This window comes from Nicotiana attenuata, chromosome 8 (assembly GCF_001879085.1).
Source record: "Nicotiana attenuata strain UT chromosome 8, NIATTr2, whole genome shotgun sequence".
NCBI lineage: Eukaryota > Viridiplantae > Streptophyta > Magnoliopsida > Solanales > Solanaceae > Nicotiana > Nicotiana attenuata.
Window position 1 is genome coordinate 32,245,396 of NC_031996.1, and position 27,535 is coordinate 32,272,930.

General features: G+C 36.4%; 2 protein-coding genes across 4 annotated transcripts; both read left to right on the forward strand.

Annotated features, from left to right (window-relative positions):
• On the forward strand, nt 7,649-13,884 carry LOC109231209 (probable trehalose-phosphate phosphatase F). 3 transcript variants are annotated; one of them, XM_019396793.1, is made up of 14 exons: nt 7,649-7,760; nt 7,866-7,924; nt 10,989-11,068; nt 11,142-11,622; nt 11,722-11,862; nt 11,935-12,006; nt 12,116-12,241; nt 12,368-12,424; nt 12,546-12,647; nt 12,753-12,830; nt 12,935-13,004; nt 13,190-13,260; nt 13,377-13,469; nt 13,556-13,884. In XM_019396793.1, exons 4-14 carry the CDS (start codon nt 11,332-11,334, stop codon nt 13,607-13,609), a joined length of 1,155 nt encoding a protein of 384 aa, XP_019252338.1. In that variant the 5' UTR covers nt 7,649-7,760; nt 7,866-7,924; nt 10,989-11,068; nt 11,142-11,331; the 3' UTR covers nt 13,610-13,884. The 3 variants fall into 3 exon arrangements, with proteins under 3 accessions (XP_019252338.1, XP_019252339.1, XP_019252340.1); XM_019396794.1 differs by having other exon boundaries at nt 10,989-11,622; XM_019396795.1 differs by lacking the exons at nt 7,649-7,760; nt 7,866-7,924 and adding an exon at nt 9,489-9,624.
• LOC109231210 (transaldolase) lies at nt 16,051-22,951 on the forward strand. Its single transcript, XM_019396796.1, has 13 exons — nt 16,051-16,170; nt 16,253-16,367; nt 16,477-16,555; nt 16,650-16,725; nt 17,108-17,191; nt 17,280-17,384; nt 19,752-19,832; nt 19,967-20,031; nt 20,640-20,709; nt 20,791-20,868; nt 21,373-21,470; nt 21,557-21,692; nt 22,499-22,951. Exons 1-13 carry the CDS (start codon nt 16,111-16,113, stop codon nt 22,643-22,645), a joined length of 1,194 nt encoding a protein of 397 aa, XP_019252341.1. The 5' UTR covers nt 16,051-16,110; the 3' UTR covers nt 22,646-22,951.

The following is a 27,535-nucleotide window of genomic DNA, read 5'->3' on the forward strand; positions in this document are numbered from 1 at the left end:
CGGATCGTGACATCGTTCCTCCTGTCCTCCCCGTGATCGTTTTTCCCGTCCTCCACAAGATCCTTCCCTATATCGTCTTGTTGAAAGTTCATCAGACGGTGATGATGATGTTGTAAAAAACACTCCTTGACTTTTATATACTTTGAACTAGACAAATAGAACCCGTTTTGAACTAGTTGTAATAAATTTTAACTTGGTTTTGGATTTTTATGTCCAATTGAACTTTAATTTGTTAGTTTTAATGTATTTATTAATTGTTGTTGTGTTGTTGTTGTGTTGTTGTTGTTGTTGTTGTTGTTGTTGTTGTTGTTTTATGTTGCTATTAGGTGTATTGGTATGCTGGCAGGTAGTGTAGCTTCCAAAACAGGCATTTTATGCTAAATTTAAAACCCAGAAAACCGACCAAAGTTGGTCGGTTTCTAATATAAAAAAATATTTTTCTGCAAATTACCGACCAAAGTTGGTCGGTAATCATTAAAAAAAAAAATTTACAATTACCGATCAAAGTTGGTCGGTTAATGAACAAGGAATTCCCAGAATTCAACATTACTGACCAACTTTGGTCGGTATTGTTAAATTTTAATTTTTTAAAAATATATATTTTCATTTACCGACCAACTTTGGTCGGTAATTTTTTAAATTTAATAATTAATAAAAAAACATAATTTAAATACACCGACCAACTTTGGTCGGTAAAATTAAATTATGAAAATATGTTTCCGACCAAAGTTGGTCGGTAAATATTTTAAATTTTTTAGATGGTCGTTTTAACATATCGATAAACCTTGGTCGGTAATTACCTATATCACATCCTTTTGGGGGGTTGCTCTTCCCTTGATCCTGCATAAAAGGTACGCTGTCTACATTACATTATTTTGGAGTGTTGCCCTTCTCCGGACCTTACGTAAAGACGAGATATTTTATTCACCCGACTGCTTAATTCTAGTAGGATCAACTGCGGTCACGCTTACTTTCCATATGACACAAAATTCACTAACATATATGATGGCGGTGGAGGTGCTCGCTAAAGCATACCCTCACTCGTCTTTTAACCAGTTGAGTTTAAGTTTCTGACACTTTAATTTAAATTTGTAGAGCGTCAATTTTATTATATTTATTTGCTAAGAATGAAATAATTATTGAAGCCATATACCACATGACAACAATTTTGTAATGCACATTGATAATGCAAAGTCATGGTTATAGTCGAGAAGTCAAAAAAAGGTAATTTGAACGATTAGACAAGTGGTAGCAAAATAATAAAAAGTTGTATGTTGCTTAGTGCCTAAAGCGGTGGTCCAAGAACCAATTAAACCAAATCAAATATACCAAATAGTTTGTAACTGTTCATAATCATGCGTACCTTTTTATTAATCTCCAACTTACTGTAAAGTTACTAGTTTTATATCTATTTATCCTTTTCTAATAGAATTTTGTTGTACCATCTATATTATGTTACTAAGTGGAGTACTATATATGGTGGGAAACCCCCCCCCCCCCCCCTCCAAAAAGGAAAATGAATTGGTAATGGCTTTTTGGCCACCATCCCTAATAGAATTTTGTTGTACCATCTATATTATGTTACTAACTACTATACATGGTGGGGACCCCCCCTAACCACCCCACCCCCCCCCCCACCCCGACAAAAAAAAATGTATTGGTAATGGCTTTTTGGCCACCATTTTGGAAACTGGAAAGACATACTATACACTAAACTCTTTTTCTGGCATGTCTGGATCAATTCCGACCAATGAAATATTATAGAATAAGTTACTAGGTTCCTCTCATGGGGTAAGATTCTATGCCATTGATCTTCAGAGTTGAAAAAAGTCATTTGGGTGGGCTTTGAAGTTTGAAGATTGAAAAAACCGTACTATTTTTGGGAATCCTAAGTTTTTTATTTACTTGTATCGGGTTGGCTCTTGTGGTAATGAATTGAATTAGTGGTTATGTTTGAATTCTGAGTCTACCTTTCACATCTTAGGACCTAGTTTATGCAACAAACAATGGGAAGAAGACCTTCTTTATAAGGTTGGATCCAACACGGTTGGTTTTGGCAAAACTAAGATTTTCTTGGACTAATTATATAGAGTCACTATCGATATAATTAGATATACATTTCGTAATTTATAGTAATTACAAGAAAACTCATAGTGTATAAATCATGAATAAGCCATTTTACTTGAGAGTACTGCGAGTAGATTAAAATTGTGGAGATAAAGGGTTCAAATCTAAAATATGAATAATATTTCTTCCATTCTACTCCATCCTTGTTAGGTGTGTGTTGATGAGAGGAAGCAGGTACGATCAGAACTAGCTTGGTGAAAGAAAATTTTACTGAACCTTTTTCACTGAAAAATATACTATACAAATAGAGCATAAGTATTACAAAATCTCCAAATCTAACACTCCTTGTTCTCCTTTTGTCATCACAAAATATTATATAATTATACCTATATCTATATTAAAGGTAATAGCAGTGGAGTATGTACCATATAATCAACATGTTCAATGATCCAAGTATTTTTTGTATGGAGTATAGGTATGTATGATAAAGTCACTAAAATTGCAAGGAAAATCTTTATTTTAACCTATAATTTTTAAATGGCAATGGATTCATGTTAAGAACTTAAAAGTTGAGCCCGTCAAAAATAAATTTTGGATTCACCTCGTTGTAATCGTACATCCATATTCTTGAAATTTCGGATCTACCTCTATCGCTTACGAACTTAGATCATATGAGAAACAGAAAATTGATAAAATAAGAACTGTAGTTAATGAGTAACTGAAAATGATGGAATCATGTGTACCCAAAAAAAAATAGTTTATAGAATCCAAACTCTATAACAATTACTCCCTCCGGTTCAAAATAAGTAATTTTTTGGCCTTTTTCTTGTGGTCCAAAATAAGTAATTTTTTCAATTTTCAAGAATAAATTAATTACTTTTTTCCTATATTGTCCTTGGAGTAAATAGTGTTGGAATATGTGTTAAGAGTGTTTATGTGAGATAGTAAAGGTTAATATGGTCAATTCCATTACTAATTAATGCTAACAGATAGATTTCTTAATATGTAAAAACATCCAAAAAATCACTTATTTTGGACCGGAGAGGGAGTACCTGATCTAGAAATTTATTGTATTTAAATACTCCTCGTTGCTAACGTTTTTTGACTTTTGCATGGGAAAAGTAAACAAAATAAACGGCGTATGTGGCGAGTATAGTAAATATTCATAATCATGCGGGTATTGCTCCCCGCAAGTCAAGCATTCGCGGTTAATACAACCTTCTTTGTAACTATATATAGAAGATTCCACGTGATTTTCGAGAAACCCGCTGGTTTTCTATCGGGCCCCATATCCACCTTTCTCCTTAAAACCCTAGCTATATTTAATAGGCTCCTAGGCATTTTCGGTTGAAGTTGAAACAAATGTATCTTGAAGATAAAGAATTTAAGAAAATAATTGGGGATTGAGAATATAAGTCACCGGTGAAATTGTCCTCGTATGACCTATAAATTACGAATTGGAATTATGAAATCAGCTATTAATGCTTGCATTCGAGTAGGCTGTCTCCGTCACATTCTCGAGGTGCGACCCTTCTCTGGCTTTTGTGAAAATGTGAAATGTTTCGTACACCAAACTGTCTTGTAATTGGAGGTTAATGATGTAGGACGAGAATACTATAAATTCGGGAAAAAATGACTTCTTACATTTTTGCAACATTATTTTTTAAAAATACATTCAATAGTCAAAATTATTACTCCTTGTTATAAATCATGGAATCAAAAGACATAAGAGTTGATCAAATATACTATTCTGCTAATCTTAAATGGTCGAAGATCAAATTTTTATTTTTATTTTTAGAGATAGATGCATTATTAAGATACATGCTAAAAGGTAAATTATATTTCAAGTTTAATCAAGAAAATTAAACCACAAGATCAACTTGAATCTTACGAAAAAATAAAATCAAATTAGATCTGGTTGACACGTGAGAATCAGGGATAGAGAGAGCTAAAATAAAAGGAGCATGACTTTTTTGTTTTTAGGAGGATGAGGCCAAAAGCTGAGAAATAATTATAAAAAAAAGTGGAATCCAACAGCGCGCCACATCATCAACATCCACGTGTCATATAGAAGCGTGGCACAGCCACGTGTCGTTGACGGTAATCCACGTGGTACAGCCCGCGCATTCGGCCCGACACTACACGCTGTTGTGTGATCAAATCGTATGTCGACGTAACAATTGCGTATGTATTGACGTATACGTTTTCACGTATTATATTTTTTCCTTCCCTCCATTTATGTGTCATAACATAATTACATTATAATTACTATTTCTTTAAAATTATTTAGCTATGTCTTCTAGAAAAGAAAAAGAACCCTGAACTTATGCTTCTCATCTTTCTTCTTTTCTTTCTGTTTTGCCCAAATGATGTAATGGTACTATGATAGTTTTCTATTTGTTGGATTAAAGTCATGTATGAATACGTTAGATTAGAATTATTAATATTAGGAAGTTACAAAGAAAATGAGTTTAATGTTACTTTTTCTCGGATGACTCATTGTTGTATATTTTTCTTCCAGTCTCTACCCTATTAGTCTTCATCTAAAAACCATTAAGATTTACCATACCTTTCCATAGACATTATTAATAATAGTAATACAATTAGTAATAACAGTGACTGTCGACATTGACATAATGACATTCAAAACAATAAAAATACTATTATCGTCTGTACTTTATGATTTTATGGTATTAGAGCTATATATTAATATCAATCAAAAGTATTAGAACCTTGAAAATTCATTAGAACTGCGAGATCTGAGAATTGCGATAAGCTATTCGAAGTCAAATTTAACATTTTTATTAAACTATAATTGACACAAATTTTTGAGTTTGAATTTTAATGGCTCTTAATTACGACTTTCCAATAAGACTTTCACAATATGTTGTTTAGAGCTGTCAATATAGGCCGGGCCGGGCTAGCCCAGCCCAGCCCAGCCCACGTGGGCTTTAGCAATTGACGGGCTGGGCTGGGCTAGCCCACCATTTTGATGCCTTACACTTGTCAGTCCACCCCAGCCCTATGTGAGCCGCGGGCCCCCACGGGCCGGCCCATCATTTTTAAAAATATAATTTTATATTTTTTCTTTAAGTTCTGATCTAAAAAAAGATAATTATTTAAAAGTTAAAAAAAAATCTTATTGGAAAAAATTTGCAAAACTTACTAACTTTTTATATTGTTCCAATATATCACGACAAACACTAAAAAAAGTAAAAGACAAGACTATTTCATTCACTGAAAGTCAAAACTTAAAACAAACTATTCAAAAGAACGTTCATGATGCTTATGAGATATCCAACACATTATCTTCATTAAACACATTTGAATCTGCTTGTGACAAGGTTGTCTTAACATCTTCACTTTCATCTACAATTCATTTGCAATATTAATTAGTTAATATTAAAAATAATTAAATTTTAAAAAAATTAATAATATTTAAATTCACATAAAAATAATATTACCAGTTTGAGTTTGGGAAAACCGTGCAGCCAATTTCGAGTAGTAACAAGTGTTTGGACATTTTCATAATAAATGCAACTTCTGTACTTTGTAAGAACACGCCACCAATGCTAAATGTTGATTCCGATGCTACAATGGTAATATGAATACTAAGTACATCACGCACCATCATTGAAAGATCGAGATATTTTCTAGAATGGTTCTTCCAATACATGATAACATCCATCTCTTGAAACTTCTCAAGATAAGTTTTGATTCCCCTTAGTAAAGATCCAATTCTGACTTTTCATCTCTAAAGGCAGTATACTTTTTATTTTTTATATATTTTAAATAAATATTTTATTAGGCCCACGGGACGGCCCGGCCCAGCCTCAGTCAAGCCTCACGGGCACGGGCTTATTCGGGCCGGGCTTAAAAGCCTCAATTTTAAACGGGCTCCAAAAATTCTAGCCCAACCCTGCTAAATCACCGGCTGGGTTGGGCTGGCCCAACGGCCAAGCCCATATTGACTGCTCTAATGCTGTTGTGTAATAGTCGACGGACTTGGTAAAAGGAAATAATTATGAATTACGCAACTCAAATCACCAACATGAAACAACTTTTATTTTATCTCTAGAAGGTATATTTCAAATGAAAATAAAATCTTAGTCAAACCAAAACTTAAGAAGAATTCTCACAACAGCATTCACAACTCAATCATCCAACGAACAACTTATAATACTTATACGGTAAAATTCTTAGAAACATTAAATCATTAATTAACACAATAATTGTTACAACGTACATAACTCGTCCTCTAATTAAATCATCATCTCTATATTTAGTTGGTAAAGTTCGGGGATAAATTAATTAAAGAGTTCTAATCAACGCGAAAATTAATCACCATTCAACTTAATCCTCTAATGAATATGAACAACGACATTCATTATCTATGAAAGGCAAACTTCAAAAAAAAATTATGTCGTCTTAAGGAAAAGTTAAGCACAATTTTTGGAACTCAACCTTCAAATAAACGACCGCCATTCACTTGTTTTGCACGATAAACTCATGTTAATAAAAAAAAAAATTTAAGCACAACTTCCACAACTCAACTCTCCAACAATATTAATCAATCTTTAGAATGAAGTCAAACAAACAATTAAGCATACCCCTCTACAACTCATCAGTTCAACAAATTAAACAACAGTATTCATAACTTCATTGGTGAAATATATCTAGGTACAGTTGATAGTGTAGTAAAGAATACGAGGAGATAAAATTAATTTCACCAGATGTTATATAGATATACAATTACGTTGACTAACTTTTGTGCATACATTAATAACTGTTTTAGAACCCAAAAAAAAAAAACTTTAATCTTATTTATTTTTGGATACCAAATCTGTAATGATCGACATGGCATGTGCGTGCAATGCACGTGCAACATAACTATTAATAGTAAATGTTAAGGTGTCCAATAATCTTTATTTTTTTTATTTTGGGCATTTTATAAATTTACTTATTGTAAAGTTCAATCAGAGATCCGAGATTTGATAATTTTCAACGGGCAACTATATCATTATCTTTATGTGGTAAAATTTGAACAGAAGTAACTCGTTTAATAAAAGAAAGTTCAAGCTGCATATTTATGACTCAACTCTCTAACAAACAGCTGTATATATATCTCGAAACGATAGACGTCAAACAAAAATTAATCTTCGTCATTCATACAAAAATAGGCACAACTTTCACAATTCAACTGCTCAACAAACAACTATATTCATTGTACCTGGACAGTAATTTTCCCCTTCAAAACATAAAAGGGTGGAATATAAAGAATATACTCCAAAGAAAAAGGTAAAACTTAGAGGACTAATTCATCAAATCATATACTATTGAGGTAACTTAGAATAAGGAGATTTGGCTCTTAGAAATATAGTGAGTGTTAGTGGTCGGAGTACGAGTAAAAATTGGCGAGAAAAGAGAGTAAATGTTAGCAGCCTAATAATGCTATAATGGTAATTAATTAATTAATTAATTTGTGTTTCCTGATTCAACAACCGAAGGAAGAGGTTTCCTTGTTTGGCACGTCTTTTTGGGGCTATCAAACTCTATATAAACTTAGGTTTCTCCACCTCCAATTCTCTCTTTTTCCCTTCATTTTTCTCTCTCTTTATATTCCGTTACATTTCCTCCTCCATTTTTAGGGTTTTCTTTTTTTATTTTCTCCACCTGCCGTTTTTTTCCCAAAGGTAGATTATTCTTTTTTTCTTTTCTCCTCCATTATTTGCCTTTACTCCTTTTCTTCATTTCATCTTTGAATCTGATGTGATGTGTTTTGTGTACAATTCTTTTAGGCTTTTGAATTGGATTTTCAAGATTGGTTCTAAGGTCTAAGATATAAATTCTCAGACAGGTATTTTTATGGCATTTTAGCTTGTTTTTTGTTGATTCAAGATTGCCCTTTTTTTCCTCCTCATGCAATGCTGTTGGAATTTTATCTATTTTTGGGAAATTCTTATGGATACCCATTTTAATTCTATGGTTCTTTTCCATTGTGGGACATGCAAAAGGTGTAAACTTTGGCCATTTTTTGTTTTGGGTTTTCTGCAAAGAATCATTTATGAGCTAAAAAGTTTGGTCCTTTCTGTAATTTTCTTTTCTTTTAGTATCTTTAAAACCTCCATGAAAGGTGTTTCTGGCTTTTCTGCAGATTAGATTTGTGAGTCCTGTACAATCATAAATTTAGTTGTTGCTTTTATCGGTTAATAATTGATTTGACAGCACCAAATAAAAGTACTTAATTTAGCTTTGTCGTGTAATTTAAATTATTTTATTTTGTCGGTTGCTGTAAGATGTTGAAATGTATTGATTATGTGTCATTATCAGTTTTCGTGGTTTACCCGCGGAAAATGGAACTAAGCAATAAGCATACATTTTTTTTAAAGTCAGCTGATTCCTTATGTAGTTATTAACGCCCTCGTATAAATTACTTACTAACTGTTCATTATTTTTTTTTAAAATTTTGATTCAAGTCAACATGGCGGTTGGGGATCTTTTAGGCCAACTTATGGACAATCCTTAAGAATTCTTGGCTACTATTTTGCATGTTATTTTTCTTATCTTTATTTTTTTTCTTCTTTTTTTTGAAAGACCTACAAATTTTTGTATAATCAATGTAGACTTTGTTAAAGATGGTACACAATGAAATAAAAAGATCTATATATTGTGATGTCTACTAGTTGGAATAGGTTTTAGTCTGGTTAGAGAACTTCTAATATTATTGTTATTATAATTATTACTATTAACAATATATTTTTAACCTTTTTTCACTTTTATTTTATTTGGTATGATAGTGCCATGATTTAAGTTTAAATGGAGAAGTGATAATCATATAGCCGACCTAGCTTATTTGGGACTAAGGCATAGTAGTTGTGTTTGTAGTAATCCTTTCTCCTTTCTAGAATTTTATTATACTATGAGGTTCAATTACACTTGCTTGCTGATTTTAAGTTTATCGTGTCATGAGATGTTATTTGTTGGGACTAAGGCTCAGAAAAAATACCTTAAATTAAGTCTATAAGTTCCTTATATTAGAGCTTTCCTTTTCACCTTTTTTCATGGTAGGGTTCAAGTAGGTTGTCTTGACATGTAGGTTGGGAAGTCATATCATTGCAAGTACAAAAATGGCGTTACTTGAATCAATAGTTATCTTTTTCTTTTTTTCAACTTTTGGGTTGGCTTTCAGATCTGAGCTTTTAGTTGGAAAAGGTAAAAATCATGTAGGGTACGTTGAGATGTTAAGTCTTTCAGCTTGTCATTGATTACTTGGGGGATGTACTATTGCTGAAAAAGGGTTTTGTTCTTTTCTGCTTCAATGACAAAAAAGCAAAAATGAAAGAAAATAAAAGTTTGGTAGCCCATAAACTTTTCACTTAATACACCAGCCTTATATCTCAGTTCCATCTAGAAGTATTACTACTCCTATGTGATACAACTTTAAGCTTAGTGATAATTACTGATGGCTTCATAATTAAGCCAGATCATACTATTTGCCTCTTTTGGTAGATAAAAGATATTAGCTGTCTATCGGAAATGGTCTCTTTGTCCTCTCAGGTAATGTTAAGAGCTTATATCCTACCCTCCGCGGACCCCACTTGTGGGAATCCATTGGGTGGTTGTTGTTTGTTGTTGTTGGCTGGGGCGAAGCCACATTATTTGAATGGTGGTCAATTGATCACCCTTCGTCGAAAAATACACTGTGTATATAGATAAAATACTAGGTTTTAGAGGTGCATAACATATACTAAACACCCTTTATCGGGAAATTTTTTTCACTTATTTCAAACTTGAACACCCTTGAAAAAATTTCTGGCTTCGTCACGGGTTGTATTGGTAGATAGAAAATAGAAGGGGTTCAAGATGTAGTCGATGGTGTGACAAAATCTAGTTTTCTTGATGCATCTTTTGTATATCTTGGCATTTATCTTGATATCAATTCTCCTTTGAAGTTTTGACTGTCCATCCCATAAGATTTACCAAAAAATAGTGATTTTTATACTTTTTCTTTTTTCCCTTTTCCTTAGAAGTCAATGGTTTGAATGGAATGGTGACAGGAAAGTAAATGAACACCACCTTCTAGCTGTTGGAAAAGAGTGAACAAATTTGGTGGTTTTCTTTTGGTCCCTTTTAGTGAGTACAAAGAGAGAGTTGGAAAGTTTTGTTTGTTGTGTGAGTGAGCTGTAAGCTTAAAAAGTTGTAATGTACCTGTTCCTCTTCCATATTAACATTCACCAGAACTTAGGCTGAAACAGTAGGTCCTTTAATGTGTAGTCATATATCCTTCCAAGAGGAAACTGAGGAAACTGTGGATCCTGAGTTTGTGTTACCAAGAAGCTAATTCGGGAGGTCGATATCGAATTTTAAGTTAGCAGATGTAGAATACCACTTTATGCACTACTCTTTGGTGGTAATTGAAGCAAACTTAATATAAAGAGATGTATTTTAATGATTTTCGACTACATATACATTTTTGAGGTAAAGGCAGTTGGTGCGCCCGCACCTGACTTCTCCCCACTAGTCCACCTCTAGCCAAATGTATGCCTTTTCTGCTCATGGTTGTTTTTACTACCTTTTTGTAGAAATTTATGGAAGATGAATTTGTTACCTGTTGAGAAATTCCAAAGAAGAGTCCTTGTTATTTTGGCTTTCATTCTCTTCTCTGCCAAAAAAAAAACTTTTGATCTTAATGTAAAACGGCTTTTGTCCAAACTTAGGGTGAAATGGATTGTCGTAAGTGAGCGAAAAAAGGTGTTGTATCTGTTTTGGTTCTACTGTTTTCTTCAAATGGAAATGCATTTAAATCCAACTTAATACATCAATCTGTAAGGATTCAAATCAAATTTTCTCCTGTTAACATTAAATGTTTCCTTTTCTTTGTTTGCTCCATGTTGTTTTGACGCAAAAGTAATTTGTCCCAGGTACACGTGAGACTCGACTAAATTGTGCGAGCCAAAATGTTCTGTTTCTAGTGTAAATGCAGTGTGGTTCAGGAGATGAGGTATCGGTTTCTGTCATTGTCTAAATCAGACAACCAATTTCAGAATCTCCTTTGACACTTCCGACTTGTCCAGATTGCAGGAAGCCCGTACTTAATGGACTCTATTCCCAGCAGTAGTGATAAGAAAACTTTGAAGAGGTGGTTTTTCATTGACAAAAGGGTTGGTTAAAAGATTCGGCACTCCTATACATCCACTAGTAAGAAGTTCCAACTGCATAGCTGTCAATCGCAAAGTCAAAATCACCCAAATTCATATTGTTTCAATGGACTTAAATTCGACGAAAGCCTCTCCAGTTCTTACGGATCCTTCACCATTGAACAAGTCCAGATTGGGGATTTATTCTAGTTTGTTGCCTTACTCACAATCTGGTCCTTCATTCTCCACTAGCGTGCTAACAATTCCTAGAAAGAAGCCAGCGAAGCTTGATGATGTTCGATCCAATGGTTGGCTTGACTCTATGATGTCTTCTTCACCTCCTAGGAAGAAGATTCTGAAGGAAGTAAACATTGATGTTTCTTCCGATGACGCTGATGTTACTTACCTTTCTTGGACGGTATGTTAGACTTTCACCAACAGCACACTGATCTATTTGTTTGGATGCGATGAATTCTATCTTTGCATAATAATAATCAAAGCTCTTTTCTTTGTCTAGATCAAGTATCCATCAGCTCTCAACTCCTTTCAGCAAATTATGAGGCAAGCAAGGAATAAACAGATAGTCATCTTCTTAGATTATGATGGGACCCTTTCTCCGATTGTTGATGATCCTGACCGTGCTTTTATGTCCAATGAGGTAAATCCAATTCTCATATGAAATTAAGATGCTTATCTGTGTATGTTTACGCAAGAATCATATATTCTGCAGATGCGCTCTGCTGTCAGGAATGTTGCAAAGTATTTCCCAACAGCTATCATCAGCGGAAGAAGACGTGATAAGGTAACTATTTGGTAATTAGTAATTTAGATTTTATTAATGTTAATACCATGTACATATTATAGCTCTCTTCATTTGCAGAAGTGATGTATAATGATCTTTATCGTTTCAGGTTTATGAGCTGGTAGGTCTAACTGAACTCTATTATGCCGGTAGCCATGGTATGGACATCATGCTGCCAGTCAAAAATATGCCGTCTACTAACGATTCTAAGTGTATTAAATCTACTGATCAGCAGGTATTACATTAGATGCTTTATCAGATTTTGTCCTCATTCATTCCCTAGTAAACATTGTTATCTAGTTCAATTTCTGACTTAACTTTCCTAATTTCCTAACTGCTTTTACAAAACTTTTTTGAGCAGGGCAAGGAAGTTAATCTGTTCCAGCCTGCTCGTAAATTTTTACCTATGATTGATGAGGTAGGTGCTTTAGAAGGTTTCTCTAAAAGCATTTCAAACCAGTAGATGACTCTTTGTTTCATCCAGAAAAGAAAAAAAGGTAATTTAAGATGTGAACTTAACTTGTTTGACTACTTTGCAGGTTTTTAAAACCCTTGTCGAGAAAACTAAAGACATTAAGGGGGCAAAGGTTGAGCACCATAAGTTTTGTGCCTCTGTACATTACCGTAATGTAGATGAAAATGTGAGTACCAGCGTTTCTTGTTGCTGTTTCATAATGTCAACTGGATATTGAAGTTGCCTATCTTAACAAAAGAACAGACATCTAATGATCTTCATTTGACCGCAGAATTGGCCAGTCGTTGCACAATATGTCCATGATATCTTGAAAGACTACCCTCGGCTACGGCTAACTCATGGGCGGAAGGTAACTTGATGCAACTACCTAGTCTCCATTTCAATTCCTTGCTACTGCAACAGTATAGTAATGAAATAATTATCGCTATCCCTGTGCTTTTCTTTTCTGAATAGGTTTTAGAGCTCCGCCCTGTAATTGATTGGCACAAAGGAAAAGCAGTTGAATTCCTGCTAGAATCACTGGGTATGTAGCTCCTTCCCTGTGCTTTTATTGATCCTTTCCTCCTCATCCCTTTCCGAAACCCCTAAGAGATCGAAGTAATGTTATGTCGGTAGTGGACGGAGAATTAGAGAAGTCAGGGTCCTCAGAGGGCCCTTTAAGTTACAGAATTCTGCGCTTCTTAACTAAATTCATGTGCAATCATGCAGGTTTTAGTAACAGCAATGACGTGCTCCCGATATATATTGGAGATGACAGAACAGACGAAGATGCATTCAAGGTAATACACAGACATTGTGTATGAATACATTGTTTTTTCTGTTCCTAATCTTAAGTTGAATATGTACATTGTTATTTTGTCTCATATCTTAATTTGATGAGTATATTTTGTTTCAGGCATTGAGGGGAAAATATCAAGGTTATGGAATTCTTGTTTCAACTATCCCAAAAGAGAGCAATGCTTTCTTCTCTCTCAGAGATCCTTCAGAGGTATGTTGCGAAATCATTCTTGATGTTAAATGCCTGAATTTTTCTGTGATTGTAATCTTAACTCAGGAAATTGAATTGATGCACAGGTCAAAGAATTCTTGGAATCTCTTGCAAGGACAATGGAGGATAAAGATATATAAAAAGCATGAGAGGAAGCTGAGGGAAATAGTATAGTTTTTTTGGTTTAAAAAACTGCTATTACTAGGTTTCTATAGTTTTTCATGAAAAAGCTGAAGTCATTTCTCAATCTTTGTTTTACTATGTTATGAAGGTAGAAATTTTGGAAGTCTTATTCTTTCTTTGGTTTGTTTTTGTATTCTTTAGTTTATCCTTTTTTTGGAAATGGAAGGTTTTGATCAAAGGAAGACCTTTCTCTTTTGAGTTAGTAGTAATCAGATGAAATGTTTTGAACCTATACCTGGCTTTGTGTGTGATTTTCATTAAGAATTCATAGAGCTTTGTACTTCTAAAAGTGATTAAATAGTGTGTTGAGTAAAGTGAAGTAACATATCCTCATATGTTTTTAGCTCTTACTTTCTGTGTAATCTCATCAAATAGCTGGAAGCAATAAACAAATGATATGTTTTAAGATAACTGCTCTTATTACTGAACTATAGTTAATTAATGAGCATAATTAGGCAAATAATAGGACAAATGATATGTTTCATATACTATTCTTATTTTTAAATTATAGAGCCTAGTATTTGTGCTTGTGCCGGACAAAGTTTCCGGTATCTTGCTGAGTCTTAGTGGACAGAGTTATACAAATACTTGGCTTGTGCGGGACAAAATTTTCGGTATCTTTCTGAGTCTTAATGGACAGAGTTATATGCTTGTGGAGGAAGCATATACCAATGGAGTAATCGAGTAGACATCACCACCTTAAAAAAATGGAAGTTCAAATAGGAGTAACAAATATGGCTAGGTCATAGTCTTTCTGATATACATATTTACGCAGATTTTGTCAAAAAATCTATAATATGCATGCAGTGGCGGAGCCACCTTGTATGACACCCCTTTGCGGAGAAAATATACTGTATAGGTAGGTAAAAAATAAATTTATATGTATGTATATTACGTATTGCCTTCCCTTAATTTTCTGGAATGTTTACTGTTATATATTTTGTCACCCCTTAATAAAAATTTTGGCTCCGTCACTGTATGCATGCCATCCTCTATAATCTGCATTGTCCCTTCGATATTGTCAATAAAGTCCTAATCCTATTACAATATTTTATAAAAGAGATATCAAACTAGAAATAAATATACTCCTAGTACCTAAAAGAATCCTAGTTGGTCTATGCTATGACCTAGCCATACATGTTTTATTTCATAACATCTCCCTATGTTTCCAAAGGCTTCCTCAATTTGAAAAATAATTTCTTTAACCTCTCATCTTTATCTATTCGTTTTTTTGTGTGGTTATTTTGCAAAAGAACCACTAAAATTATTATTGATTAGAGCTGGAACACAAAAAGGAACATTCTTGAGGTGGTATTTTGTTTTTAAGAATTTTATTATGTCAATTGCTCGTTCTGGAGTTATTCGCAAATTGAAGCATAGCCCACAATAAATGAGGGAAAAACTAGCTTTTTGGTTGCTCTAGGTCAGATGTGATTACTTTGTACTTTCAGCAAAATAGCAGGTTATAGTCTATTAATTGAACCACCCCCTTCTTAACTCAAGAACCAAAAAGGAGATTTATGTATACCAATATACTATAAAACTAAAAACAAAGGATTGTATTATGAACTTTTGGAGTGAAAATAGCACGGGCTAGCCAGTTTTGGATTGGTAATTGAAAAATAGCAAGCATTTGCAAAGTCACTGAAAAGTAGCCATTATTTTGCTGAAACACGAAAAGTTTCAGCATAATATGCTGGATTATAGATGTCTTGCGTATAAACTTCTAGCATACTATGTTGGAACTCCAGCATACAGAAAGTTCCAGCATAATATGCTGGATTATGGAGCTCCTACGTATAAACTTCCAGAATATTATGTTGGAACTCCAACACATTATGATGAAATCTCATATGTAAAAAATTCGAACTCCAGCATATTATGCTGGAATTTTTTCAGATTTTTAAGGATGTTTTTGTTCTTATCTTTACAAGAAAAAGTGGCTAAATCTCTATTAATTTTAAAATTATGACTATTTTTCAATTACCGATTGTAAATCTAGTTATTTCTGATTTTTTTCCCCACTTTTGAATGTAACAAGCCCATATGATTAGTAAAGCCCGAACCTTTCTTGAAGATCATATCTAAAATTTGAGAATAATATATATGTCATTTAATAAGCCAAGAAAGAAAATAATTAAATGTTTATTATTATACTAACTATAATAAATCTTACAGTTAAATTTGGTAATTTTAGCCACTAAATCAAATTTAAGAATACTAATGTTATGAATATCTCCTTTATCCATTCCGTTGTACGTGTACCTAGATAATAAGTTCAATTTCCCAGGTGGAATTGCCACTTCAGAAAGCAGCATATTGAACTATACGTTACGCATAAACAGTTGTACATCCTCAGATTTGCTCCAGTTGTACATATATATAGACCTCGGGTTCACTTCCCTCAATTCAATCAACACTCGCTCACACACACTCTCTCCCTCTCTCTGAGTTGAAAATGTCATCCTCTTTGCATTCTCCGCTATACTCCTCTCTCTCCTCTTCCTCAGCTCTTCAGGTACGTGTCACTGTGTGTGTGTGTGTTTGAGCGTAATGTGCACATGCGTATGTTTCAATGATTTGTGTATGTAATCGAACAGGAAAAAAAGCTGAGAAATGCAGTTAATTTGTCGAAATCAACTCTGATCTTCAAGCCTCGTCGATCCTTTCCCCTCATCCGAGCTTCTACTGGCTTCTCCTCGTCTCTCGATACCGGTACTGTATGATTTTCGATATGTATAATTAAAATTCCGATTTTTCAGTTAAGTTGATTTGTTTATGATGTAAATGAGTGAAATCCGTGAATTTCTTATGATGATTTTAGGTTTGAGTACTGAGTTGGATGCTGTAACAAGTCATAGCGAGATCGTTCCAGATACTGTCATTTTCGATGATTTCGAGAAGTTAGTATTGCGCTTTGGTTTTGCTTCGTTTCTTCTTTACTTGAACCATTTTCATTTGATGTAACTATTTATTTGTTGTGTTTCGGATTTATAGATTTCCACCTACTGCTGCTACTGTAAGCTCTTCTCTGCTCTTAGGCATATGCGGTCTTCCGGACACCAAATTTAAGGTAATAATTATTATTAACTCTTAAAAATACTTTTGAATATACACTTTTTTCTATAAATCAAGTAAATATCACGCAAAGCTATAGTGAAAATGTTATATGGAGTTACGTTATATGCACTGAGTGTATTGAACTTTTTACACTATCAGTGCAATATAACCTGTTATAATAGGTTACTTATCATTTGTTAAAGATTACCTGTCAATGCTATTAAATAGAGTTACCTGTAAAATCATAGTATTATATACCATATGGATGTACATCTTCCTGAGTATTTAAAACAGAGCTTGGCACCAGTTCATGTAAATAAATTTTAAAAGCATGAGCCAAATTGACGCTAATTGGATTCATGTTTTGCTGACCTAAGTGCATATGTTTGATATAGAGTGCTGTAGACAGAGCTTTAGCAGATTCTGAGTGTTATGGATTGGAGAATTCTGATCTTCAGATGTCTTGTTTCTTCAACAAGGTTGTTGCACTTTTTATTTTAGCTAGGTGTATTTCAGTTTCTTTTGTAATTGATGATTATCTCAAACTATTGTTCATTCTGATTACAGGCTTTAGCACACGTTGGTGGTGATCTAGCAAAGCTGGTGCCTGGTCGAGTTTCTACTGAAGTGGATGCTCGCCTCGCATATGACACACATGGCATTGTGCGAAAGGTAGAAATGTGTAAAATCTTATCACCTGTTAGGTGTATTTTTTCAGTAATTTAGTCTTCATTAGGTAACGCGGATGGAGTCTATGTTCAATGGTTCAAGTGAACCTAATATTTTCTATACGGAACACAAACACACACACACACACACACACACACACACACACACACACCAACCACTAAAATTGCTACAAATATCAAGTTCTGAACCATAATTTCAGAGTATAATTGAGTTCAACGCTAAAAACCTTAAAGGTTGAGGCCATTAAGTTTAAATTTTGGATCCGCCGTCGTGCTAGGATTCATCTGTTTCGGACTAGTTCTTTCACCGGCATTAACATCTTCAATAGTCAAATATTTTTGTATATTTTACATAGAGTGTGTAAATGTAACGGTTCATATTAGCATCTCCCTTGTCTATTTTTTTGGAAGAAGCTCTCAGTTTTATTTTTGGGCGAGCATCAGTTTAGGAAGTTGAAAGAAATTACTTGTTGGAAACTGAATTAATGAGAGAAATTAGTGGTAAGGATCATCCACCTTCAACTATAAGGTTGAGGCTCGGATCACCAAGGGAGAAAACGTTGGAGCAACCACTACTCCTCTGTTTGGTAGAGGGGAAACTAATGAAAAGAATTACTCTTGTTGGAAAATTTGCTAGTCATGTAATATCCATTAGTTCCATTTTTTGACTTAGTCATTGATAAAGGATCAACAACATTCTTTCTCCAACCACATTTATAAAAAAAAAAAGCATTCTTCTCCAACCAACAACAACCACAAACCCAGTATATTCCTTATAAAAAAACAACAAACCCAGTATATTTTCACAGGTGATGTTTGGGGAGGGTAGTGCGTACGCTGACCTTACCCCTACCTAGTGAAGGTAGAGGCAACATTCTTCTCCAACCATGTTCTATTAATTTTTTATTTGTATATCATTTTACGGTTTAGAAATTGGTATGTGGAGTTTAAGTTATTGATTTGACCCATTTTATATAATTTAGTAGTAGAAAAAGAATTAATATAATAGCTAATGCTAGTTTGAATGAGAAATCATTATACCAAATTCTAGTTAAATAGACTTAAGTTCTAGAAACTTGTGAAAATAGTTTAATATAATATCATTAATATAATGGTTTTAAACATTTTAGAGCGCCTCCAAATGGAAAGATTGTCATAGAAATTGTGATGGATTGGATGGGTAATGTCTTCTTGTCGATTCCTGGTCTTTTTTAATTTCATGAAAAGGCAATCGGCGTCCAATGGTAGACAAAAAGTTAATTGAACCAGATCATGCAAGTTGGACGGAGGTAGAATATTAAATTTGATGGTGGGGGGTTCTATTTTATTTTTTACTGGTATATGAGTGCTTGGGATATAATTTGATTCAATTCTTTTGCTGCTATAAGACCTGCAAGTTGGTGATGGTGTGAGAAATATGATAATGTTTTCCCCCCTCTTTAGCTTAAACTTCCCTTGTTACTATGAAGTGGTCAAAATATACTAAATCCCAATATAGTCATCTCTCCGTCATTATCTATCTGTCACAGTACAAGTGTTGTCTTATTTTTATTTTAAGCTTTTTATCCACTAATGTATATCGATTTTTTGTTTCCTCTTTTAATTTGAACACAGTTCTTGCTATAGTAGTTAAAGTTCTATTGTGTTTGATCGAAATGGGTTCAAAACTGGGAATAAAGCTGACCTTTTCGATATTCTTTTCTTCTTATGTGAAAATGTGTCTTCTGAAACTTTTTCTTTTTTGGCAAAAGACATTGAAGAGTGTTGTGAAAAGGCTTCAATTTCAAGAAAAGCAACCCAATTTTCAGACAACCAGAAATAGAAATTAGGACAGTTTAAGGAAGTACGTTTCTTGGCAGCACAAGGATTTCGTTGCTATTCCCTGTGGAAGCAGGAAAATAGCATGTCTTAAGTCCCTTTATGCAGGCAGAACTTTCCAGATGTAACCTGGTGATTTCTATGTGACTTATGGGCTGCTGAAAATTGATATAACAAGGCTTGCCCCAGTCAATTGAGTGGCATGACAGTGACTGAGTTACTTCAATGCAGTAGAAGTTGAGTCATTCTTCCAATAAGAAGGTTTTAAGCTTAGAAAATAGTTCAAATTAGAACCACTCTTACCAGCTTTAATCTTGGCTTGAAGTTTTAATCTCAAAATACCCAGAGATCAGAATCACCTAATGGCTGCATATTACAAGCCCTTTTATGGGAAATTTTCTGTGTCTAAATGGTAACATGCTATAAAAATGTCATTTCATGTTTTGGAAATGTAAAATCGCATTCTCTATCATTCTTGTGGCAAGTTCTTTTTTTGGGTTGTATTTGAGGTGTTTCAACTTTAACTTTTCAGGTGCATGACCTTTTGAAAGCCTACAACGAAATTGAAGTGCCTCCAGAGCGATTGCTGTTCAAAATTCCTGCAACTTGGCAAGTGAGTGCCATAAGACAATTATAATTGTTTGTCTCCCATAGAACAACTGACGTTGAATCTAACTGTGTCTCCGAAAGTTCTGATTCTTCTGAAGTTCACCCTTTCTCATTTGTCAGTTTTTATCTTTCTTTTAGGGAATTGAGGCATCAAGGGTGCTGGAAGCTGAGGGCATACAGACTCATTTGACTTTTGTTTACAGGTATAAACTTTCATAAGATTGACAAAGAGCTCGTGTTCATATTCTGTAAAGGACTCTAATTTTTCAGCACCTTCTTCCCCTGCTACCTCCTCCTTCTATAGCATGTCTACCAAGTTAGATAATACATTATTCTTTATGGACAACGAAAACCTATATGTTCTGTTGGTTTGCATTGTGCATGTTCCTTTGTTAGCATGTCGCTTAATTCGTTATTGATGATAGTTTGTGCTGCTCATTCATCCTACAGAACTATGAATTGAGATAATTCTCATTAATCCTCGTCCCTTGATAAAGTCTTCCAGTTATTTAGCTTTTGATTGTTAGACAGACTCTTTAAGTTTTGTTTGCCAGTTTGTTACTTGTTCATGAAACATATACCTTGGTGTTATCTTGAGCTTCATAAAACAAAGGTGGTTCAATTGCTGATGCATGCCAAGCTTTACGAATTTGTTGTTTTGACATTCATCTCCCTCATTCTTTCTCTAATATAGACATAAACCTTGAAATGGTTCCTTTATTTCGAAGTCCACATGCAACGTATTATGCAAGCGAGTTCTTATAATTTGCTTTTCTCATCTATGTTGGAAACTTTTGTCATGACTTCTCAGCTTTTGTCAAGCTGCTGCTGCAGCTCAAGCTGGTGCTTCTGTCATTCAGATTTTTGTTGGTCGCCTAAGGGTAAATTCTTTTGTCTTATATGAAAATATGTGTTTTGATTTATTTAGCTCTGTTGGCATAATATTTTATCACTCTTTTCAGGATTGGTCTCGCAATCACACTGGTGACTCTGAAATTGAAAGTGCTCTTAAAAGAGGAGAAGATCCTGGGTTGGCTTTGGTTAGTTTACCACATGCTGCTTCTTCCTTTTATGTTTCCCAAATGCATTTGTATTCTTCTCAACTTTTTTAAGTATTACATAGGGGGCTTGGACGCTTTTACTAATTTTCACTAGTTTTTCAAATCTGGATGGTTTGAGAATAGCATATTGATAGGTAAACCTTGGAGTTTCCAACCATCACATGTATGTTCTTGTACCATAACAACTTTAGAACTCAAGCTCCAGAAGTATTGTAAACTATTTTCAGCCTGGGGTTGTTACCTTAAGGCAAGATATCTCTTTTCTTTTCTGATCCTCAGGGATTCCTGAATGCCTCCCTGGATTTGGTTTCGTATTGATCAATTATATATTTCGATTTGTTATGGGTGCCAAGTTGTCATTGAATGTATCTTTTCTGCCGTCTTTGAACAACAATCCTGGAACTGAGATATTAGTATGTCTTTTCCCGGGGCATCTTGCAGCCGCATTATCTGAGGTGCCGAGTGTTCTTTGCATCTTTTCAGGTAACAAAAGCTTATAACTACATCCACAAGTATGGGCACAAATCAAAGCTGATGGCTGCAGCAGTGCGGAACAAGCAGGATGTCTTCAACCTTTTGGGGTAATTTAACTGTACCTCAAACTTGTGAAATTTTGTCGCGTCTAAATGGTCAATTTGTGGTGCTAAAACTTTGGTAACAACGTCAGGGTGGATTACATTATCACCCCACTGAAGGTATTGCAATCTCTTAAAGAATCTGTGACCCCGCCTGATGAGAAGTACTCATTTATAAGAAGGTTATCTCCGCAATCAGCTGCTGCCTTCAACTTCACCCAAGACGAGGTTTGGACTCGAATCCATGTCCTATCTTTCGTTCTCATGAGCCTATTTTCAATGGAGAAAAGAAAATCAGCTGCTGGATTTGATGCAATATATTCATTTTTACTATCTGATTCTCGCCTTTATGTAACAATTCGGGGAGGGGGGGTGGGGGAACCATATCCTATAAATGAGCTGCAAATTTATCTTTGCTGCCAGTGGAATTTAATAATTACATCTCTTTCACTCGGTAAACTTACAAAAGTGCTTGGTGTCATCTACTTATTAGAAAAACATGGAAAGAAAGTGACATTTTGTTTTGAAGGATAATATCAAGATAGGTAAGAAGAAGAAGAGGAAGAGAAAGGGCCAGAGTGCATATTGGAATGTTGAGAGGGGCAAATGTTGTGGTTCTGACGGATAAAGGATGGTAATGAGGTGTGAGGAACGGGTGGGAATTGGGAAGGTATCAGAAGATGGAGCAGTAGCAGGAACTTGCCACTGAATGCATATATTTATATATTTAAAATAGACTTTGTTTCCTGAAGTCCTCAAGTAAATGAAACAAAAATAGTGATGAAACACGTATTATAGAAGTACTCCAAAAGAAGTTACCAAACAACATTCTCTTGTCCTAGTTAAAAAGAAAAAACATAAAGGTTGAGGAGGTGGAATGTTTCTTCTCAATAAAATATTTGGGCTCTTAGCATTCTCTTATTGGAAGTTGTATCTGCTTCTTCTGCAACTTCTAACCAATTCCAGCTTCTCAATTCAATTTACTACGAGTAAATGATATCATGCTCAGTAGATGATTTGCTGTTCCATTTCAGCTTCAAAAATGGGATCAGTACAGTTTTTCCTCGGCTATGGGTCCTGCAGCGGTGGAGCTCCTCACTATTGGAATGGATGGCTATATTAATCAGGCTAAGCGGGTTGAGGAATTGTTTGGCAAGATATGGCCACCACCAAACGTATGAAAATGCGACATGCAACAGCAGGATGTTCTTTTTTTCGTGAAACGATATCTCAGATTTTCTTAGTCATGAACCAACCTAGCATTAAGGCTTGCCGTCTAATGGTAGGTGAGACCGTGAGAATCTCATACAAGATATGTGTGTTTAATTCTCAGTGTCCCACTTCCTGCATCATCACTGATTCCCTTATGTAATAAAAATAAATTTAACCCATCTAGCTTTCGAGATTTCCCTTTTCGCTTCCAATACTGTGTCAATCCTTCTTGACGTTGTTCTGTTTAGCCATTATGAGAAAACTTATTTGGTATAGCCACATCTTATCATGTGATAAAACGAAACGGAAATGAACAAAAAAAGGAAGAAAAATGATTACTGTAATGTATTTTCGAATTAATAGTGCTGGCATTGAGTGAAGTTCTCCGTTTTGATTTTGGGAGTTCATTGGAAGGATATAGCCTATAGGCATACCGATGAGTGAAAATGTCAGTCTTAGTCATATGAAGTCCATTAGTCTATTAGTATATGTCGTTTTCAGTATCTCTGTTTTGAATAATCGCCATCATTTGTTTGAAATTTAATAGAATTAGCCTTTGCATACGTTCACGGGATATTCACCTTATTCTTCGAAACAATCTTCCAGATAATCAGGTGAATGGTACGAAATCGTCTAGTTCAAAATCCAAAATACCAAAAATTTAGAATTTCCGTGTACCGACTAGAAGCGAGAAGGAAAACAAGCCCCGGAGGAATGTTGGTTTATGTATGCTTAAAATTGTTTGACTAAAAAGTGTTAAGCGTATGCTTAAAATTGTTTGACTAAAAAGTGTTAAGCTTTTTGATTAAATCAATTAATGATGAGAAGAGGGGTGAATTTTAGTTAAAAATAATAAAATCTAGATCAAAGGTTAGATGAAGTAGGCAAGATGAACTCCGTTAGCTAATGTGTTTGAGCTGATTAAATTTTACAGAGTGTTTTTCAGAAGTTTTCCCAGCCCTTATAAATAGATGGGGAACATTTTTTCAGAAGTTTTCCCATCCTGTTCCTTGCATGAACTCCATTCTTCTTTGATCTTCTCTGCTAGTTTTTGCCGCTGGTTTCGCTTTTTTGATTCCATTTCTCTCCTCCTTACCTAGTTGCTATCTTCTTCTCTCGGTTTGGTAGTATATATTTCATTGTCGAAAACATGTCACAAACTCTTCGAATTCATGATGAAGTTTCCGATGCCACTCTGTTATCGGTGGCTCCTCCTTTCGGTGGTGAGGCATTTATGGCTGAAGAGGATGAGAGTTTTCCTACCGCGGAGGAGATAGTTCCCAGGAATCCTTTGTCCAGAAATGATTTTCCCAAGGAGCCTGCTCCCGCTCCCGCTTAGGTGATCTCCGAGACTGGTCCGTCTCATATAGCTTCGCATCCCCCCTCACGTCGAGATAGTTCCGGCTGGTGGCGATATTGTGGAGGTCCATCGACCTGGGTATTGTGCCTTCTATGTCTACCCGTTCTTGATCGGTTATACTCTCCCTCTTCTTCCGCTAGCGGAGGAATTTTGCCGATTTTACAACGTCTGCCCGGCACAACTCTCTCCTTATCTGTACAAAGCTTTTTTGATGCTGACGAAGTACGCGGAATTGGCGGAGTGTGAGGTTGATGTTCATCACTTGCTGCACTTATTCTCGCCAAGTTTTTATAGGGGTACTATGATACACCTACGGCATCGCGGGACCAGAGGGCTGATAGTCGGAATGAACCATAGGACGAATCGGAAGTTCTGGCACAAGTACTTTTTTATCAAGACCGAGCACTTGGTGGCGGACCCGACTGGGTTCCCTGAGCAGTGGAACCATAATCGTAAGTGTTTGTCATACGCTCGTTGTTGTTTTTTTTTCCTTTCATTTTTGGCTCATTTGCGATCTCTGTTTTTTTCAGCTGAAAGGCGTGCACCTTCCCCTGTCCTCGACATCGAAGATTGGGTAGCTCACGTACTGCCCCACATGGTGGGGATTCGTGATTGGGCGGTCTTCTACAAGCGCTTTGGGCTGAAGGTCCCGTCTAATAAGTTACATTTTCTTCAGCTTTCTGCTATTCACCATTACTTGTTGATACGATCTCTTTTTGGTGCCAGGTCGACGGGTTTCCAAGAAGAAAGCTCCAGTGCCGGCCTTTCGCCAGGCTGTTGCATCGGCAGGGATGCAATTTACTTTGGCTGAGTCCGTCCGCGGAGGTCTTACACAGTTCCGTCAACGAGGGATTACCCCCTCAGAGTGTTGCTGTACGGGATGAGATCTCTTCCCGGCCTATCTACCACCTTGTAGACGAGTCGTCTAGTGGAGAGGAGTCGCCATCGAGAAAGAGGCGAAGAATGGAGCTTGGGAAGGTTGTCGTTACTAGTATTGAACCGAGGAAAATCATTGCTCTGGGAGCAGCGCTCGCACTTGTGCCAGACGCATGGGCCATTTTTTATGGAGGATGCCATTATGGCGGGGAGGTCCTCTAGGGCCGAGGGGGTACATGAAGGCGGTGAACCTGTACGGACCGCAGAAGGTGGCGCGTCGTCGGAGGCCGGAGGAGATGGAGCAGTACCTGCGGGGGACGACGGTTCAGGCTCGGATATCGATCCTGAAGAGGTGCGGGCCTTCTCGGAGAGGAACACTCGCGTGGAAGTGAGGACGGAGGGTCCTTACCGGCATGTAATCATTCTCGTGGATTATGACCTTTTGGCTAACTCTGAACGGGTGGTGCCATCCTTTGCTCCCTTGTGCGCGGGTTCTGAGAATGCGACGTTACAGACGATGAGTGATGCAAAGCTATTGCTGAGTATTTCTGGCATGGCTTTGCGAGTAAGTGTTTATTAATGTTAGGATTTATTTCGCCTCCGTAATCTGCTTATGCTGACTTCTTTCTTTTGCATGTCAGACTCTTATCATGGGGATCGAGCGTGACCGGCGGGATGAGCGGAGGACGGCTATTTTTAAGAAGGTGACCTGTAAGTACAAAGAGTACCGCACCAAGCACCGAACGGTGGCCAACGTCTTTAACGAAGATAGCGAGTTTCAGTTGTTTCGTGACGGGCTCAAATAGAAGGAGGAGGAGTTGGTGAGAAAAGTTGAGGAGCTGAAGGAGCGGGATGATGAGCTAATGAAAGCCACAGGTTGATGCAGCGAGCTTGAGGCGGCTCTTAAGGCCAAAGAGGATGAGCTCGAGGTGAGCAAGGGGATGATGGTTGAGAACGCCGACCTTCAAGCGCGGGTGGCTTCCTTGACTGCTCAGCTTGGGCATAGGGAAATGGAGGTTGTCGATCTGAGGGGCGAGTTGAGCGTTAAGGTCGAGGAATTGACTTGTGCCGAAAAAGGCAGAGTGGCTGCCATGTCTTAAGCAGCAACCTTAGATGATGCCCTTCGTGTTTGTACGCCGGAGCGGGATAATGAGATGGAGACATCGGCGCTCAAGGTGGCGAGGTTAGAAGAGTTGATCTAGGATCTGGAGGCGGAGTTGTCCGGATTAAATGAGCAGGTTGTTGCTTTGAAGGCTGAGGAAGTGCGACGGCAGTCGCAACCATCTACATCTCATACTTCTATCGACCCCGTCGTGCTGTGGGAGTTGTATGAGATGTGGGTTCATGCCGAGGCTCAGCTTGATGTGTACAAGTCCCTGAAGGCCGATGGGAGAGTTTCTGAGGCAGAACTCGAGGGTGTCCGTGTTAAAGCACGTGCGACCCGTGAAGCTTGTGGTTATGCCCCCGGTACGCCTGGCGGGAATGATGTTGATGATGATGCGGATAGGCTCGCCTTCGATTCTTGGTATAATGATGAGTACGCTGATGGGGATGACACGGCGTAAAGCCGTTGTACTTATTTTTGTTTTGTCCTGATATTTTGTGAGGGCGTCTTTGGGCCCTTTGTAAAAATATTTGTAGTATGATAGTTGTAATGGAATGATTACCTTTTTTCTATGTACTTCCGGATTGTCGTTGTCTTTTTGTTTGCTACGCGGTTAAGTCCCTGACTTTTTCGGCCGCTTGCGAGTAGCGTTTTGATGTAGTCGATTGTAGATCTTATTGTAATTCGAGCGATGTCGAATGTAAATAATTCGAGCGAGGTCGAATGTATGGCGATTCGAGCGAGGTCGAACGTAAAATAATCCGAGCGAGGTTGAATGTAAACTAATTCGAGCGAGGTCGAATGTAAAATAATTCGAGCGAGGTCGAATGTGTGGCGATCCGAGCGAGGTCGAATGTGTGGAGATTCGAGTGAAGTCGAATATAAAATAATTCAAGCGAGGTTGAATGTGTGGCGATTCGAGCGAAGTCGAATGTGGAGTGTGAAGAGACTTGGTGGAGAATAAAAATGCTGCTTTATTTAATTCATTGGAGAATATCGTGGTGGAGAGTAAATATGCTGCTTTATTTCATTCATTGGAGAATATTACAAGCGTTCTTCATTCCTTACATATATTGGAGAAGTTTCCATGTATCCAGTCCATTCATCGTACGGCCTGGAGAAGTAGTCGGCAGGCGGGGCGATGAATTATACTTGAACTTCGAGACGTCCCCTTTATCGCCTCATTAAAAACCTCTCCGAGAAAACCCAATTGGGACAAAACTCGGATGAGGGAAAAAGAGTACGAAGAGTACGACACGAGGGGCGTCTGTTTTCAAAAGTTGAAGTATTTGAGGTGGGCGATGTTCCAATTATTTTGTAGTAGTTTTCCTTCTATAGTTTCTAGTTGAAAAGATCCTTTATTTGCTGCCGTCGCGATCTTATATGGCCCGTCCTAATTGGTTCCTAGTTTGCCTTCTTTTGGATGTTTGCTCGTTTGTGTTTTAGCCTTGAGTACATAGTCTCCGACTTTGAGTGGTCGTACTTTGGCTTTTTTGTTGTAGTACCGTTCTGCTTGTT

Bases quoted from the DNA above. Each gene is read 5' to 3' on its own strand.
- LOC109231210 (XM_019396796.1), top strand. From the start codon at position 16,111: ATGTCATCCTCTTTGCATTCTCCGCTATACTCCTCTCTCTCCTCTTCC. The intron at 16,368-16,476 runs GTACTGTATGAT...TGATGATTTTAG, and splicing joins CTCCTCGTCTCTCGATACCG to GTTTGAGTACTGAGTTGGAT. The intron at 17,192-17,279 runs GTTGTTGCACTT...TTCTGATTACAG, and splicing joins TGTCTTGTTTCTTCAACAAG to GCTTTAGCACACGTTGGTGG.
- LOC109231209 (XM_019396794.1), top strand. From the start codon at position 11,332: ATGGACTTAAATTCGACGAAAGCCTCTCCAGTTCTTACGGATCCTTCA. The intron at 12,425-12,545 runs GTAGGTGCTTTA...ACTACTTTGCAG, and splicing joins TTTTACCTATGATTGATGAG to GTTTTTAAAACCCTTGTCGA. The intron at 13,005-13,189 runs GTATGTAGCTCC...GCAATCATGCAG, and splicing joins ATTCCTGCTAGAATCACTGG to GTTTTAGTAACAGCAATGAC.